The sequence below is a fragment of the Lepisosteus oculatus genome, chromosome 19, assembly GCF_040954835.1.
Source record: "Lepisosteus oculatus isolate fLepOcu1 chromosome 19, fLepOcu1.hap2, whole genome shotgun sequence".
Taxonomy (NCBI): domain Eukaryota; kingdom Metazoa; phylum Chordata; class Actinopteri; order Semionotiformes; family Lepisosteidae; genus Lepisosteus; species Lepisosteus oculatus.
Window position 1 is genome coordinate 7,372,205 of NC_090714.1, and position 18,809 is coordinate 7,391,013.

General features: G+C 41.5%; 1 protein-coding gene across 6 annotated transcripts in view; it reads right to left on the reverse strand.

Moving 5' to 3' along the window:
- baiap3 (BAI1 associated protein 3) overlaps positions 1-18,809 on the reverse strand; it is a 77,544-nt gene that overhangs the window by 15,286 nt on the left and 43,449 nt on the right. For 5 of the 6 annotated variants that reach the window (XM_015360021.2, XM_015360025.2, XM_015360024.2 and 2 more), the window contains 18 exons: positions 17,780-17,867; positions 15,956-16,045; positions 14,562-14,669; positions 12,848-12,907; positions 11,468-11,534; positions 10,132-10,345; positions 9,841-9,885; positions 9,461-9,538; positions 8,570-8,672; positions 7,930-8,037; positions 7,470-7,562; positions 6,106-6,209; positions 4,266-4,383; positions 2,723-2,847; positions 1,349-1,439; positions 996-1,052; positions 285-382; positions 33-84 (listed from right to left, as the gene is read on the reverse strand). In XM_015360021.2, coding sequence (XP_015215507.2) covers positions 33-84; positions 285-382; positions 996-1,052; positions 1,349-1,439; positions 2,723-2,847; positions 4,266-4,383; positions 6,106-6,209; positions 7,470-7,562; positions 7,930-8,037; positions 8,570-8,672; positions 9,461-9,538; positions 9,841-9,885; positions 10,132-10,345; positions 11,468-11,534; positions 12,848-12,907; positions 14,562-14,669; positions 15,956-16,045; positions 17,780-17,867 — 1,699 coding nt within the window. The remainder of the gene's footprint in view (positions 1-32; positions 85-284; positions 383-995; positions 1,053-1,348; positions 1,440-2,722; positions 2,848-4,265; positions 4,384-6,105; positions 6,210-7,469; positions 7,563-7,929; positions 8,038-8,569; positions 8,673-9,460; positions 9,539-9,840; positions 9,886-10,131; positions 10,346-11,467; positions 11,535-12,847; positions 12,908-14,561; positions 14,670-15,955; positions 16,046-17,779; positions 17,868-18,809) is intronic. The other variant, XM_015360022.2, reaches the window with a different exon arrangement.

Here is an 18,809-nt window from a genome sequence, read left to right on the forward strand (position 1 = left end):
TGTCTTTGTTCTGACTTCAGACATTTCCTTACCAGTTTTTCCAGCTGTCGATAGGAGATACTGAAGAAATCCACCTTCACAGCACTGCAAGGAGGGGAAAGAGAGAGATTGCCAATGTAATAACATCCCAACTAGTTCCCATGAGTTATTTCTAATGTCCTCTTGAGTGGCGATGCTGAACACCTCCTGCGAAGCAGAGCACTGAAGGCTTCTTACTCCTTTCGACTTGTCCTGTGTTGCTGATGGCAGGACGCACTGAGTGGCTGCAGGCGGGAGACAGATACCTGCTGAAGAGCTTGTTGTAGACGTTCTGGCTCTTCTGCACGTCGCTGGTGACTGCATCCACCACCAACACCAGGCGCCTCAACTGCTCTTCAAGTGTCTGGGAAAAATGGATAATGCCATATTTTCAATTCCTAAAAATGTACCATTTAAATTAGCACAGACATCGGATTGAGGAACAGGGGGGCTTTTACTTGTCTATTTTTAATTGTTGCAGTGTAACAGTCAGCAGGCAGATTATCTCTCAGCTATCTCAAAGTCCCAGACTGAAGCGCAGGCTGAGCACTCCTGTCCCAAGATCATTGCTTCAGTTCTGGGCTATGTCACATGCAGATTGCGACCAGAATTGTCCAGGTAGTGTTGCACAACTACATGCATGATACTAGGGTTGGATGGGATTCCGTGATGGTAATACAGACACCATTGGGGCTTGTGGGATATATGTGAGCCCGCTGCACCATGGGTGGGCACTGCATCTGTTCTCCATCTGATGCCAAACCTGCTGTAAGTGCTATAGGGCTCACAGTGCAGCAGCAATCTGATTGGCTATTGTAGGATCCACAACAATGTCTTCATTCATCCTTCACTAGCACTAGGGTGGGGAGTTTGCTCGACCTGGATGTTGCCAATACTAATTTGTAGAAAATGTAAAAGAAATCTGCAGCGAGACGGAATTGTTTAATAAGCAGACGAAGACATGAACCAGTACGTACACCCTCCTCTGGTTTGATTGTGGAAATGATCCCCTCGTACCATTCCAATGTGCTCTTCTGCAGAAACGAGAGCCCAAAGGTTTGATTAGGGTTAGGAATCAGTATTTTGCAACATAAATACAATTCCCATCTCTGTACAAATAACTGGAGTAATCTGGCAGTAGTAAGATGGAAACAACACATTCTTGACAATGTGAGGTTAAATCATAAGATAACACAAAAACCATATGACGGTACAAAGAGTAGTCCCCGACAGAAGTAATTGTAGCAATAATGTGAACCCTACGACAATTTTAAAAATGACCCCTTTAGCAAGCTTTAGTCTTGGCAAATCAAATCTGACAATGTTGTACCTTTATGACGGTAGCGATTTCCACATAGAGTTCATTATGGAATGGACACATTTTCTTGAAAGCCTCCATGCTATGAATCTGTCCCAGACACCTGCAACAGAAGAGCAGACAAAACACTCCTCTCAACACCTCATCACTTACAATCCTCGCCGACCCTTCCCACCCTGCCCAACCTCAGTGTACGTCTCTCCCCTCTGCTAGGCCGCACAGGTCTATTAATACAAGGTCTACTAGGTTCAGTAACAGCACCTATCCGGAGGCTGTGAAATGCATAAACTCTGCACTTTAACTTTGACTTTTTTGCACGGCTCATTGTTACTCTACCAGGCCCCAATGTTATTTATTTACTGCTGGTGTGTGTTTAGGATGGTTTATCAATGTGTTGGGTGGATGCATCTGTAATTGGCTTTCTGTTGTATATCTCTATTGTATGCTTTTACTTGTGTGAGCTCACCACACCAAATTCCACACAACTAGTTGTTATGGTAATAAAGTATCAAACTTGAACTCGATGCACTGTTGAACACGTAAAAAGATTTGTTTCAGATCTCGCAAAAGAGAACAAGAACCACATTATCTCATCGTCTGTAAAGAAGCAGCTTAGTGTCGGTTTTCTTGCTCGTCTAGTGAGCAGGTTTCGGAGGGGTCATCTCACACTGGTGTCTACTGTGTTGAGTGCTGCTTAGCAACACTCTTTTTTTACCCTGAAACATGGGCTTTCAGATATGAGGTTACAGGGGAACAAGTGAATGTCTCTGCACCAGATACTCAAAAGTAGACTGGAGCAGGGAGATTCTTGTACTCTTTAATGTGGTTCTGGGAAGACTCAGGAGAGTGTGAATGCCAGCTGTGAGCCTAAAAGTTTGAACAAGGCATCCTGATCTGCAATGCAGTGGGGTTGCTGGTAGAGAAGTGATTAATCAATGCAATCAATTACCTAAATTAATTAATCAATCCTAACTTCAGCCTTGGCACAAACTGATCTCGGTTCAGTCTGGGTTTCATCTTTGGACACTATTTTATTCAATTTTTTACAGGTTTAATATAGTAGGGACCCTTTGTATGTCGGGGAGGGCATGAGTCTGTAATGGTCTTGGGGGCCGTGCAACTGCAGCGCAGACCTAAACCTGCCATGCAGATGAAGGCGATACACTGGCTTCTTTTAAGAAACAGTTGGATGAGGTTCTCTGACTGGGCCGACTGGCTGATGGGCTGCTTTGCATTTGTGACCTCTCTAATGTTCTTCTCTTTCCAAGGGCATCAGGAAGCGATGAACTAGATCTATAAGTTTTGCAGGACTGAGAGCTCCAGCTTTAGAGATCAGCACATCTCTGCACGGCAGTGACACACGCCTGGATGGAGGGTCATATTTACCTGAGCAAAAACTCACAGCGCGTGATGGCAGTGGGGCTGGAGGTGGGAAACACTTGCCGCAGGTTCTTCAGCAGCGAGAGGCAGTACTCTGTGAAGAGGCTGAAACTGTCTGCCAGGCTCTGCTCCTGTTCCCAACAAAACATAGCAGCCAGATGTGAAACATCCTGCAGGGACAGCTCAGACAGCAATTCTGCCAACTGCAGATAGCAGAACATGTAACCTTATTGCTAGTCCAAGTCTTGAGTAGAACAGATCACAACCAAGCCTGGATCCTGGATCTTTTAGTGCAACACTGTTTTTAGAACAACACTGCTAAAAGAAATCTCCACAGTAAAACTCAATAGAACTGAAAAAATGTATAGCTCTCAGAAAATGAAGTGCTGTATACTGTAATATGTCCCTGGCTGCTCAGCCAACAGGCTGCTAGACTGTATAGAAGAAATAAACTTTATATAATCATTTGGGTCCTACAGACCCCAGAAGACACAGCAGACACTTTTCACGACTGTAGATAAGTGCTTTAGGGAAGATTTTATCATTCACAGCTCATATAGAAAAAAAATACCCTACTGTGACTCATTTTTTTAGTGAATAATCCAGTTGAATAGGACTACGACCTGTCGAGAAGACTTTGCCTAGGAGGATTGATTTTTTTAAATTTTATTAAAGCCTCAGCATGGAACAAGGTACCCAGTCATGCTGTTGAAACTGATACTCTGGCTTCTTTCTAGACACAGCTGAATGAGGTCCTCAGATCAATTAACTACTAACCACCAAACAGGTCAGATGGGTTGAAAGGCTTTTTCTCATTTGTAGTCCCTTATTAAATTCTTATGTTCTTTTTTAACCTTTCTGTGTTCTTAAGCAACAAATGAAAGGGACATGAAACAAAAGCAATTGGTATCATTAAGATGCATAGCTGGTTTTATCTGTTGTGATCTGGATTTATGCTACATTATTTATCAGTTATGACTATGTGTCCACGAACTCACAGGAACATCACAGCACTGGTTTCCTCCAGAGTATTTTTTTCCCTAACTAAGCTCTTGACTATGCTGATTAAAATGCTTAACTGATCTAATATTTTGATAAGACCCCTGTTTGTGTGTTATCAGCAGATGTACTTAGGAATTGATCAAGTATGAGAACATTATTCATCTAGGTATCTGAAATGCAAGCATTGAGCTCATAGAAAGCATAAATAATTAATTGTCTAAATCCTGTTTGTCTGCAGACTGTAATCTCTGACCTATTACTTCATGCCTGGACAGATAAGGGTGAACAACAAGCTAACAAGTTAAGGACAGACTGAACAGGGTTCTGTGCATTACATTTTTTGACAATCAGAGCAGAAGCAATTTAAAAAATTTGAACGATCCCATCTCCCTTTAATTAGCCTCAGCAGTGAAAGTGCCTGAACTGAGAACCTCTGCTCTACAGCACATCTTGAATCTGAGCCAAGGAAATCAAATGCGAATATCCAGTGAAATATCCAAAGACCCTGCATAACTTCACCAAGGAGGTGAGGGACACCTGGGCCTACCAGCTCCGTCTGCAGAGAAGCAGCATCCCAGGCCTCCTCGACCTGCCTCAGGAGCTCCAGCAGGAAGGAGTAGTCCATGGTGTGGGCCTGGTGATGTTTGCTGTAGCACTGCCACCATCTGCAGGAGAGGAGACAACACGAAACTGGCTCAACACAGGGACCGGCAGAGCTCTGCAGCGGTGTGCATGTGGCTCACACACACAGAAAACCTGCAGTACAGGGTTACAGGTGCCAGCGTCACCAATAAGCAGTAGAAATGTTAGCAACTCCCTCTTCCAGAACAGTGGCACAATGAATCTATTGGCATGGGAGGTCCCATGTGTGCCTGGCTCTCACAGTATTTCTTTAACCATGAAATCACCAATTAATCTTCATTTCACACTCAATCTGTCAGCCCCCCGCTCCACCAGTACCAGCAGGGAGTGAGGGGAGAACCGTGTGTGATCTCTTCCGACAGTGTGATCTCTTCCGACAGCGCTGACAGGGTGTGATTGCCACACTGAACTGGAACTGAGGGTCTCTCAAGGAGGAAGATCATTGCCCACATGTCACTGTTGCCAACAGAGGAAGATACCCTGGAGGAGGAGTCAGGAGTGGTCAGGGAAGGATGTGACCCAGGGTCAAACCAGCAATCCCACCAAAAAAAACTGTCCGGTACTGATTCAAATGACTCCAGTCCTAGCTTTCCTCGTTCACCGCTCCCTCTGAATCTTTGCAGTCGTCACAACAGCGAACAATTGCTTTACCTCCAAAACAAGATTCAATGCTTTTCTGAGGCAAAAAAACCTGAAAGATCAGGTGCCGTTTTAAGCCTTGAATAAGAGAAACAGAGCATTGGCCACAAATCAGAAATTAAAATAAACCCAGAACAAGCTGACCTAGTGCAAACATATATCTCTCATGAAAAGACAACAAAGTGTTATTTCAGCTGTGAGATCTAGAGATATCATGTGAAGGAGAACTGCAGGGGATGGTGATAGTAATTTACTGGATACCTGTACTTGCTGAAAAGTACATGGTGCTCCATATTAATCTGAAAAGTGTCCTACAGGGCAGGCAATGTCCGTCCTGATCAGATTAATATTAGATTTCTGACAGGGAATTCAGGAAAAATAATATCACATTACACTCCTCAATCTTCAAATATTATGTTATAATAGTCAGTTGGGATAATAAAGGGGCATATTTACATATCTCTCTTTCTAAGGGTCCAGAGTGCTGTTGCAACAAAGTGTATCTTCATGACACCACAAAGATTTGAATGAATAAGCCTATTCAATGGCTTTAAATGTAAATGTGAGAGGAACAGAAAGTTCATATTATATTCCTGTTTCAGTTATGCACATATAAATGGATTTGGTTTTAGAAATCAAGAGTCAGACAAAACAAAGCTATGACAAGCTTTAAAACACTAGGAAAGACACTTAGAAACCATTTCCCATCATGCTAAGTCTGCACTAGTTCATTCCTAAAAATAGTTTCTGTAAATGTGTCCTGTGAATGCTAAACAGTCTCTGTCATCAATCTCTATAAGTTTCTTTTGGAGTTTGTGATATTAGTAACAATTGTCTTAGGACTTTTGATAAACTCTGCATGGTAGAAAATCTTTTAAGCCAAATGAAGATGGTTTTACTTTGGATTTGGGAATTTGTGTATACAGTACATGCCTACTGTGTGCCTTATTTAAAATGGTCAAACACTTTTTCTCTTCGAATTGATTAGTGGAACAGGAAACACCAACATCAATAGCAAAATGAAGAAAAACCAAAGAATGCTGTACAGATCAAAAATAATAATAATATGGAATATTGCTTTTATTAGACTGTCACTAGAAACTTACATTATGGCCCTCTGCAGTGGTGACAAGTCAGTCTGCACGGCATGATGGGATACCACAGTCCAGGCTGGCTGACTCAGCTTCCCATTCCAGTTGTAGGATTCTGTCTAGAAGGAAAGGCAAAGATCCCCTTCAAACTTGGACTCATTACTATCTTTTCTTTTGTATTCAAGACAATCATTGCTCCTAAGATTATATTGCTCACATTATACTGTAAATGCTATCCGAGCTTTAAATCACCCTGTCTGTAGTTTATTTCAATTTGAATTCATCAGGTGTTTTGTCAGATCGGTCTACAGCTACAGCCCCTATACTACAAGGGGAGTTGAAAGAGCTGTGTAACCCCATCTCCGACACGCCCACCTGGTGGTCATCTGTCTTCTGACATGCATCCATCTCCTTGCAGGACAGTTAGCAACACCTGGAGGAGATGCGCCTCTCAGTGAGGTTGCTGCAGGATCACAGATGATCACAGAACAGGAAGACTAAAACCTACTGCTTCTTATACCTCTAATACAAAGGCTCTAAAAGTGAAACAGGATCATTACAATCCAAGACACCAGTATATTGAAATTTACGAGAAAGGCACCCTCTCCTCCAACTCCTTATAATAGGAGATTGCAACTTGTCAAGATTCACTGAAACATTAAACAGTGGGCACTAAACAAAGTGGAAGTGCATTTTAAACAGAGAACAGGAGGAAAATCTTTACCCACAGGGCTGTGGGAGTGTGAAACAAGCTACCCAGCCATATTGTTGAAACTGACACCCTGGCGTATTACAAGAAACAGCAGGATGAGTTCCTTGGGTCAATTAACTACTAACTACCAAATGGGTTAGAGTGGCCGAATGATCTCCTCTCCTTTGTAACCTTCTTCCTTTTCTTAACCCACAGCAGCTGCCCATGGCAAAGATGCACTGCAAAGGGCTGTGGCAACGGCAGAGAGGACTATAGGATGTGATTTACCAACAGTCAGTTGGTAAGGCCAATCCAGCATCCTGCCCACAAACTGTTCTCTCTGGCAAGCAGTAGCGCACTACAGTAAGTGTAGTTAAACTCGGACCACTAGGCTTCAGAACAGCTTGTGCCTTACGACAGTACGGATCCTCAACAGCTAATAAAGTAGTGCCTCAGTACTATAACATATTTTTTATTACTGGTTGTCACTATTTATTATCTATCATTTTGTACTGTACTGTCTACATTGTGTGGTGTTGTCTGTTGTACTGTGTCATCTGCTGTACTGTGTGCATCCTGAGAGATTGGCATGAAAACGAATTTTAATGTACATGTATAAATAGCAATAAAATCCTCTAGTCCACAGTGAGGGGAATACAAAATCCAGCTATGAAATCAGCCAATTTACCTTCACCTGAGCGTGTTCATACTCCAGGATCTGACGGAGGAGCTTCTCATGAACTTTTGCATACGAGTCTTTCTTACTCAAGACCGTGTCCCTCTGAGGGAGAGAGACCAACAAATAGCATCGAAACAATTCAAAAGAAAAATCCAAAGTGCAGCTCTCCACTGATCTTAAACAAATTTCTGCATCTATGATTTTGATAACTGTATACTAGCTGCTGTAAGCCTGGATTGTGAAAGAAAAAGGATTTTAGTTCAACAGAGCAATGTCAGAACTGTGATTCCGGTTGAATAAAGATTTGTTTTTCCAGACAGAGAAGGTTTTTCTCTAGATTCTCAATGATCTGAACAAACTGATCAAAGAAACCTGATCAATCTCACTGATCAAAGCACTTCAACCCCCACCCCCCACCCCCTGCCGTCCCCTCAGCTGCGCCCCTGGTGCTGTGAGAGAGGGGGTGTACCTGTGTGGTGACCAGCTTGAGGACCAGGTGACACTCCCCCTGCACCTTGGACGTGCTGGATCGGGGCTCTAGCTTGAACCACTTGTCCAAACCATCCACAGGGATCTCCTTCAGAGGCAGGCGAAACAAGACTGCGTCAGATCACGTGTGCTCGAACCCGCAAATTACCACTCACTGCATAGTTTCAGACTCCTTCTAGGAGTCTGGCACGGTCATTTCAGAAAGCGGTGTCCCTCAGTTTCACCATACTTGTGCCAGACATCTACTTCATCTGCCACTTTCCAGAGGTTTGTACTGCACTTTAAGGCACCTCTTTTTTTACCGTGCTTTCACCTTGATTTTACTGTTTTTGCACTTTACCATTGCAATGAAATAGGGACTAAGAATAATGACGTGCCATTGGATACATCTACCTGTATGGCATGGGATTACAAGATTTTGATAACCAAGAAAAAAACCTTTCATTATTAGTGAACAGTGAAAAGGGACTACTACTATTCAGTTTTTAGTTTTTAACAAGGTTCACCAATACTTCATCCTACTTGTGCACAGTTAACGGCTTTCAATGGACAGCATTTCTGCACTGAAAAAATAACGTCTTTGGTTAATAATGGTTTTCATCCCCTTTCTCTGTACTTACACCGATGGGAATATTCAGGCAGCCAAGGAAGTCATCCACATTTTCCTCTACAGACCCTGCTGTGCCATTGGTCCTCACAGATTTGGCAATCTGCTTGAAATACCTGCGCGGCAATGTAACGATTTTAAAAAATGCTTTAGGTTGGGCAGAATTCTTCAATAATGTAACTATAATGCCTAAGTTAAAGACCTACCACTATACCAGCCACATTGCTTTTGTGACTCTATAATAGAACAGAAACAATAAGAACTAGAAGGAATATAGAATTCTTGTTATTGTAACCTGATACAAAGGGCATTGAATTTCAAATCAGTTTTGTTCTTTGACTAAAGGAGATGGGAGTCTGGTGTTTTTTCTGGTGTTGCATGAACCTGTCCTATAGTTACAATTATGTGTCCTGGTGCTACACCCACCTGTCCCACAGTCATATCTCTCTGTCTTACAACCACACCCAGCTGCCCTATAGCCACACCCATCTGATCTTATAAAAGGGGGGGGGCGGTGGCCTGTGGCTGGAAGGTTGCTGGTTCATGTCCCACAGCCGGCAGAGGAATCCTACTCTGTTGGGCCCCAGAGCAAGGCAGATAACCAAAACTGCTCCAGGGGTGCCATATAAATGGCTGACCCTGCGCTCTGACACCAAGCTTCTCTCCCTGTCTGTGTGTCTCACGGAGAGCTGGGGTATGCAAAAAGACAAATTCCTAATACAAAAAATTATATATGGCCAGATCAATCTGATCTGATCTGCCCCACAGTCACACCTACCTATCCCACAAACAAATCACACTACCCTATAGCCACACCTACCTGTCCCACAACCACACAAATCTGCACTGAAACCACACCCACGTGCCCTACAGTCACACCCACCTGTCCCATAACCACACCCACCTGCCCATGCCTTTAAAACCACTGACTTCATTGAGCTTTTTGCAGGCTTCTGCCACTGAGACATCATCATCATGATCCCTAGGAAGACAACAGCAGGGCAGGTTATTGGTTATTCACATTTGTGCTTGTAAATGTGTGGGCTAATGTAACAAAAGTATATTTTTTGAATAGCAGTTGCACTTGACATTTGTTTCAAAACTTGTTTTAATCTTTCTGGGCACACAATCTTGGCTTTTTTATCAAAGCAAATGGAATGGCCAATATGACTCACACAGAATGAGGTTTTGCCTCAGAAACTGCTCTGCTTTGGCATGGGTGCAGCAATGACAAATCATTTAATCCAACTGAATCTCAAACTGAAGGAAAGTCCAGTGTCTTACCATATGTCCAGATGGAGCAGGTCACTGTAGATGTCATCAATCTCACTGCAAAATCCATTAAAGAGGTTATTTATTGAAGCTCTACATGACATAATGTAATCTCATCTTACTGTTTTGAATATACCTTTTTATGTCTTTAAAAGGAAGTACAAAATAGTATGCAAATAATTACAAATTACAAATTACTCAACTTCAAAGGTTGTGAATTTAAAAAGGGAAGGAGCAGAGGTTGCTTAATTTACATTTGTTTGGCACACAGTTAGAATGAATTAAATTACTGTAACTACTTACAAAACGAAATGCTCATTCCACACAGGGTTGAGAGTTTGCGGTTTGACCTCTGTGACCTGGATGTACTTGGCAGGGAGGACCTCCCTGACGCTGGAGCGTTTCTCAATCTTGTCCTTCTTCTTGCGAAAGCTGAACTTCCTCTCTTTCTTCTCTTCTGGCTCCTTGGGACTCTGACCCAGGAGGATCCCAAGCATGCAGTAAGGATCGCTGTAGCCTGCAAGCAAAGGCAGGGATCTCAGATTTAGGCAAGAATCGGGTGATCTTTTCCAATCTAGAATGCAGGAGGGTATCAATTAAAAAAAAACTGTTTCTTCTTAAGGTGAAATCAATACTTGCAACTTCTGAAACTCGATTGCAGCAAGGTGTCCCATTGTTTTACCTGTAGCTGAGGTCAATCCAAGACATTCCTAAATGAGACATTGGTGCAAATAACATGACAAGGTAACAGGTTTCCATTCTGAGAACATAACCTCATTATTAACCTTAATGCTGGAGTTAATTACTGTACCTGTATAACCAAGCTTCTGCTCAAGGAAGATCAGATAAAAGTATAGCCTAAGTCCAGGTCTTGGAATGCTGCCAATTTGCATCCTGATAGCAAATATTAATAATCACATGTCAATATACAAAACCTGTCATACATCGTTCACACTGTGAGATTCAAACTGTAATAGCAGACAGTGAACAGCATCCATGATCGGATTGTACTGACCTCAAAACCTTTAAAATTCAAGACTACTGCAAGGCTTTTTGTAGAGCCTGAATATACATGAGGGCTAGACCACTCACAAAACGGTGGAGTGATAAAAGAAACTAGGAGGAAGCAGATTTCTACAGGGCTCTGTGTTCTACATGTGCAAAACATATGCCTCTTCTTAAATTACGATTGCTTTACTTTATTTTCAAATGTTACACAATTTGAAATAAAAAATACTTAATTGCAGTTTTCTGCTACAAGTGAGCTGCGAGTCCCTCAGTGCCCTCAGCTGGAGGGGTCCTGCAGCTCTCACTGGCAAAACCGTGGGCTCAGAGGTGCCCAGAACACTACAGGGGTAGTGAAGCTTTGCCAGCTGAGGATACTGAACTCATCTCAAGCCAACACCACCCCAGCAGCGCTCTGCAAACTGCACGCTGTCGCTTGCGGAGTCGTAGACACAGCTGGCAAATAACACAGACCAAGCGTGAACTGTCAAGGTCTCTGAAAAACTGGTGGAGCCACACAGGAGCCTTGAGCTTGTCTTTAACCTGTGAAAACTCTGATGTTCTTACAGCAGTGAAAGAAAAACTTCCAGTCAGCGTGTCCATAGCGCAGAAGTAAGAAGAGCACCTGACTCACCATTGGCATCTTTAGCCAGAAGATTTTTGCCTTTCATCACAGAAACTTTCAGTGCGTAACTGGCTCGCTGGAATGAAAAGGAGTACACACAACGTAAGTGTTGCTGGAGAGTATAGAAGGGATTTTAAAGCATTTCTCAACATTTTCTATTGGTATATTTCATTCTGACCGAGGAAAGAATCTATTCAGGCAAGGAAACATGAAACTATTGAACAATATGCTCTAAGAGGTTGTGGGTTATTTTTTTCCTTTTGCTGAAAACAATCATCAATTACTGAAGATCAGGGGAAAGTGCATTTTCCCTTTTAATATCTGATTTTTTAAAAGAAACAAATATATCAGGTGAACTTTATTTGTAATTCTAAATTAAAACAAAGCTACGTCTGGAACTTTTGACAGTGAAGGAAGACCTGTCTCGTGCGGCTTTCTCAGAGCTAAGTTTCAGCTCTGAATTTTATTTGTTGCTTCTGCAGAGAACCACAGGAGTTTTGGATGAGGATCAAAGGTCTTATGTGGAACATTTAAAGGCACTGAGATGTCAGATCTTTTCTTTTGATTTTAAAAGACGCCCTGATAACAGATTGGAGGCTTTTTTAGTGGGGCACGCACAAGCCGGACAGGTCCTGTCATACAAGTGAAAGAAAATACAATCACATCAAGCCATCATCCACCTTAATTGATCAGGTAAACGTCACAACCAATCTCAACAAACAGCAAGGAAAACAGAAGCAAATATTTATCAAAGTTCTCAGTGTGAAGGATGACCTTTGCCCACAGTGGTTAGTGTGATTCAGAATGTTCCGACATCCAAGTCCAAAGTCCAGATTGGTTTTTAATTCTTCGTGTCTTGAAGACAGATTATATTAAAGGTGCTGAATTATGATTGCATTCCTGAGGAATGTAAGTAGCACAACAACTACTCTGTCTTGATTGTAGCAGCAATGATCTCTGATGTTTCCTTGTATGTAAGACATTGACCTTTTCAGACCCCTCACACACTAAATAAAACAGATTCTCTGTTACTTAAGAAGAAAATAAGACAGGTAACAAAGGAGAGGAGCTGTTCGGCCCATCTACAGTTCGTTAGTTAATGTCTAATGGATCAGAACCTCTCATCTAGCGTTTTCTAAAAAGAAGCCAGCCAGGGGATGTAACAAGGCTTGTTCCAACATCCCACCACCCCTTGTGTAAAGAAGCACACTCTCCTGTACATGTAGGTTCCCTCCATCAGTCCGCACGTCACGATCAAACCTTTCTGTGGGGAGCCTGAGGCACCAGTCAGGTGGAAAAGAGATATCTGGGAGATACGCAGTTTTCAACACAGTTGAAAAACGTTTGACAAAAGCAAAAGCAAAAAAAACAGAAGAAAATGTCTCCCACCTTGGATTCTCTGACCCTCTGGAGAATGATGTCATGCTCCTCTGAGCCAATGTCGAACACCTGGGGGAAATAGAAGCAGCCATTAAAATCACAAACTTCGATGAAACGAACGCAGCTTCCATGAGGAGAGGATTATAGGGCAGCCTTCTGTTCTTTGGGGGGGGACAATTGCTGCACTCCTTGTGTGAAACAGAAACTGAGAGTCCGGGTTCAAAGCCCACAAGAATTTCTCTCTGTTTTACTGTAAGTGCCATATCAAAACCCTTCACTATCTTAGCTTTGGTGAATCTCACTGACAATCTATTTTTAGCATCTCCAGGTGACTTGTGTCTTGGGTCTGAACTAATGAGTAAAAACACTCCAGGTCACCTTCGAGATTGCCAGCTTCACCTCCCACCAGGAGAGCCCTGGAACGAGCTGGAGATGAGCAATTCAGACCGAGAAGCTACATCAAAAGCACCAAAGGGTGTTGTCTGCGTCAGAGGGAGCTCAAAAAAAAGGAGACAGCACCACCCCCAAACACAGCGAAGACTGACAGGCCCTTAATCTACTCCACTATTTCTATTGTAGAGCAAATACCGTCAAGGCTTTGAAGGTTACCCATATTAAGAAGAAAAAACTCTGCTTTCAACAGTTAATATGGAGTGAACACCTTAGTTCAAGCCAAAACTTTGACCCATGGATTCAAAAACTGCAAATTTCCTTTCCTTGGTGTAATCCTCGGTTCTTTTCTTTTGGTTTCTGTTCTTAATCACAGGCTAAATTGATTTAGAAACAGGCAAAATTGATTTTCTAGTTGAGGCCGATTGTGACATTAGCTTTCAGCTCTTAAAAAGGTGAACGGGCTTGGTAATTGGTATGAAGCATGTATTAATTAGTGAGTTTTAGAACTGCCCTCCTACAAGTGTGGTAGCTTGAGAAATGTGACCAATTGGAGTTAAACAGAAGGAAAACACTCACTGTGGGCGTGTCTGATGCAGTGTAATTCCCCACCTAGGTGTGTTCTTTGTAAGCTGGTATGTTGTTAAGAGCTGTTCTGTGAGAAATCATGTGGTAAATTAATTAGGAATGTTGAGTAGAGACTGTGTACATTTCTGTATGATGATGTTGTTGGCAATAAAATACTTTTGGATATTTTGGAACCAAATCCTGAGCAGAGAAAATGTTTTTAAAGAAAGCAAATATTGGCACCAAATCAAGGGCCCAACTGGAATGAATGTCAGCAGAAGATTGAATTTTATCTTTGTCCTGGAAGGGGAACAGACATTTGAACCTCAGCATTGAACTGAGTCACTTTCAAGATCACAGACTAACAGAGGGAGAAGACTGATGCTGCACATGCATTTAAGGCAAGAAAATTCTTTTTCCTAGTCTTACAAAGCTTTTAGGTTTTATCTGGGATGAATGTTGTTTTGAAGAGTGTGCTGCTTTTGATCTGTAGGCTCAAGTTTTCGAGTATTATTAGAGTCTCACTTCACCAAGTATTTTAAATGTTTTCCAATTTTTTTAATTAAAAATGTTCTATACAGTATAAAGCATTACGTGTATTCTTTACCTAATACCAAATAACACTACAGTAATTACCAAAAAGTAATGACAAATCTTTTGCTATGTAAAAAGCAGTTTGTAAAAATTAAAACAGTTTTAATTTTTTATTTTTTATTACCACGAGAGCAATGGTAGAAATGACCCCCATGACTGTAAGTGAGAATACCTTCTGTAGGTAAGCGAAGAGCTCTCCCTCGTTGTTAACATAGTCAGGGGTAGGCACGCCCACCCGGTTCACCACAGTGTAGACCACCTCTTCGTAGAGAAGGTCCAGCTGCAGGGAAGACAGGGTTCACAGATGTGTTTGTAGCTGTGCATCACAGTGCTGCTGTGGTCTAGAAACACAAGGCTACTAACCACCAAACTAATGAGGCGGAATAAACTACCATGTCTCTTTTTCAACATTTATTGTTGTCTTTCCATTTTCTTTCTATTGCTGAATCAGATTCAAGTCTTAAATTATTCCAGGACAAATCTTACTTCTGATGCTTTCTAAAGCTCTTTCATCAAGGAGTCATTTAGGAAAAAATAAGTATTTAATGAGATTTATCTTCCCTGTCCAAGAAAGATACAGAATTTTGGATTCTGGGCTGGAATGTCCGTCTGTGTGAGGAATGCATGTTCCTAGGGAGCTTTTGCCAGGTGCTCCAGTTTCCTCCCACATGGAACTGACACACTGTCTAGGTTTGATTGGCTACTCAGATTCTTTTTTGCTCCATGGCCTTGTGATGGACAGGCGTTGCTTCCAGGGAGAGTGACATGCACCCTATGCATTCTGGGATAGACACCAGTTTGCCATGGCGCTCCCCTGGAACATCAGCTCATGGGTAATGTACAAATGCACTGTTCAAGTTACTGGCAGACTGTAAAAGGAGCTGATTTTGTAATCAGTTTGATTACAAAATATGTACTGAACTACAACAACTGAAAGTTTTAGACTTCAGCTTTCTACTGTGGAAGGTAAAGGGATATATTGGGTATTGACAGATCAAGGTCCGCTCTGATAAATTATGTTTCATTCTATTAAATAAGGCAAAGGGCAAGATGACCTGGACTTCCAGTGTGTTGTTCTGGTGATGGCTGTTTTGATTTACTGTATGCTTCTCCGGGACAAGAGCACCACTATGGATATCTCATGTTCATATGCCTACATAAAGTGAGAAACTGCCTGTGCTCAAAATGCTCAAAAAAGTGTTGCTGAATCTCTAGAGGAGCTGATATAGATGGACTGGCTGGGAGAGGGTTAGCTGGCTCTAAATTGCTTCATCCTCCTTAGGAGTACGGGAGGTCACTGTGCAGTCCAGCCCTCCTGCAGTTCACCGTATGATGAAGTGGGAGGCTGCTGGCTGAGAGCCAGACTGAGATGGCCCAGCCAAATTAACTTGTAATTAACATGAGACAGATACTGTTCTCCTTAAAGAGAAAGTAGAAACACTTAACAAGGTTTATTAGTACACCCCATTAACCATGAATCTGCCTCATTTCTTAAACCATCTAATGTGCTCTGCATTATTATAGTAATACCAGGTTTACAGCTCTGCTAAGACCCGACAGGCTCACCTCTCTCCTGGTCAACGCTGGCCTCTCTGTGACACTGGTCTGGCCTGTGGTCTCTGGGGGAGGGGGAGCCCCACTTTCGATGAGGCCCTGCTGAACAGAAGAACCTCAGGTGAAGAGCAGTCAGCAAAGAAACTGATCCCTGCGTGGTCAAAACACCTTAATTCGCATTTAACCAGCCAATTGCTTTGACATCTACATATCAGCTTCAGTGGCATTCAGAGACAAATTAGCATATTAAGAGAGTTACTGGAAATTATCCCCCAAAAAAGGTCTTCTTATTTTTTACTGAAATTTTTGACCCAATAAAGTCACAGTGAGAGAACATGAATAAAAGGTTAAATAACTATCAAGCTAGAGGTGGCTTACAAAGAATAAATTGTAACAGATATTTAGAATAAGAGTTTGAGCATTTAAACTCAGAGAGTTTAAGAGAACAGTCTTCAGTCGATTAGTCTACAGCACCATGCAGCTAAGGTTTGGACACAATAAATATCAAAAACAAAAGAAAAAAATAAGCTTCTGGGAAACTAATTAGTATTTTCTGCATAAAGCAGTTTGACACTGTACTGGGAAAATTCGGTGTTGTGTGCAGATAAAAAGAATGACTGCAGAAAGGTCCGAACTTCTCTGGTGGATGTGCATGATATTGTGAGAATGTGATGCATCTGTTCATTAAAATAAACTTCCATAAATTAAATAAATGTTGAATAAATACATTGACAGTGCAATCTGCAAGGTTTGTAAGACAACTATCAAAAAATGCTAAAGGCACTTTAAACCCACAGGAAACCACAACTGAAAGTAAGGGAAAACTGCAGTAAATGGGAAAAAGACTGAGTTTTATTAAAAAATCCCGTACCTAAGATGTTTTTGTAGTATGTCAATGTTATTTGATATGTCATTTGATTTTCTTCTTTAAAAAATGAATAAATAAGTAGGTATTGCATTACAGATCCTGTTTTTCTATCGCTGTAATATGACCCACCTTCTGCAGAAAGCAAGAACTACAGTATTTCCCTGAAGGAAACACTGAGACAGTTTCACTGCTGTATGCCCTTGATCATGCTGTTGCTCTAATCAGAGTAGCTGACAACTGCTTGCAAGCTGATCCTGAACCCTCTGACACAGGGCTTTCTTATATTAGTTACCTCAAGCCCCGACCTCCTGCTTCAGAAGATATAGACAAATCTGCACATTGATTAGCCTCCTAGCCCACAGCTAGCTCTGCCTTCAAATCTCTGGTAGACATTATTCAAAGGCACAACTTTTACAAGTTAAAAAGGCAACTACACAATTGGAAACAACTGCTTACAATTCTGGGTCATGTTTCCAGATAAAAAAAATGCTACTATCCATGTGTGCACACTACCTTTATTTTTAATGTCAGTACTGTATGTCGCAACCATTAAAATTAGAAACTGTTGAGAAACACTCCAGGTGTGAACAGGAACATGTATCTCTTTTAGATCAATTGAACGCCTAAGCTCATTGAACTCCTTACAACCAAATAAATAAGGTGGGACAAACATCCTATTTTTCAACCTGTATTCTGATGACCTCTAAAGCTCTTTAACAAAGGAATCATTTAGAAAAAATTGAAAAAGTAAGACTTTACTGAGACCTAACTTACCCATTCAAGAAAGAATTTAGAATTTTAGAATGAACAAGTTTATGCTCAGTCTCTGGTGTACTTCTAGCAGTAAAAAAGGATCAATCAATGTGATATTAAATAACTGTGTGTCTATGCTACATAAACAGAAACAGAGATTGAGACCCTCCATTAGCACCATCAAAAAGCTGGAAAAACAGTGTTTGATAACAAACCTCAGTGTGGGAGGACCGCTGCATGTTCTCCTGCTTTTGAAGAATGCTTTTCATTCGTTCGAAAAACTCACCGTCTCCTTCAGCAGCCCTGAAACAAACACAGGGATTTCACATTTCTAGCAGGTGTGCTCAGAAACAAAAGAGAAATAAAACACAAAGCCAGCAGGGTAAAGCCAACTTCCTCAAACACTGCCACAAACCTACACAACACAATAACTATCAGAAACACTCACTTCTAGTGCTGAAAATAACCAAACATCTCCTTTTTCTTTAGATTCTATTGGTCTCTTCCTTCCAGTGCTTTAAACTCTAAAAATTCATCAAAAGGCAGGATGGACAAACTGCTTAGCTACAAGATGTATTTCTAGGAAATTTCTGTAAAGCAATTTATTTGTCAGTTCATATGGGCACAAAGGAAATGAGCCCGCGTCTTCACCAGTGATAAGTGAGATTTAATATCTAGAGAGATTATTGTTTCTCATTGTCACAGAACCCTGTTGTAGAGTTGGCAAGTGAGTGCGTTAACACGAGTTCTGTCTTTGGTAACCAGGAACTGTTTCACAATGGACCTTCTCAGAAACTGTACGCACATTCTGTGTGCGTGTCGGCCTGCTTGTGCATGTGCCAGATTGAACCAGATGACGTAACCAGTTCTTCCAGTCACACCAATCAAAACCGTTAACTCAAAAGCTAGGTTCCTGTGACTGGAATTCAAGGATACCCTAAATCACACAGGATTAAAATACATCAAGGATGCACAGCTCCTTAGGGAACCAAGAAAATAATCACTCACGCTTGCAGTACATCTTCATTAAAATAATTAATGATAATTATCGATTCTCTGAGAAAGCCAAGACATTTGAAAGTTCAATGAAATACAAGGAGGATCTTTTTATTCATCCATTCATTACACACGGCTCTGGAATAGTTTAATAATCTACAAGGCATAATTGTAGATACAATTATCTACAACTAAATTAGCATGTACATTATCCTTTAATAGTAGAAATGCATACCAAATTCGAACACG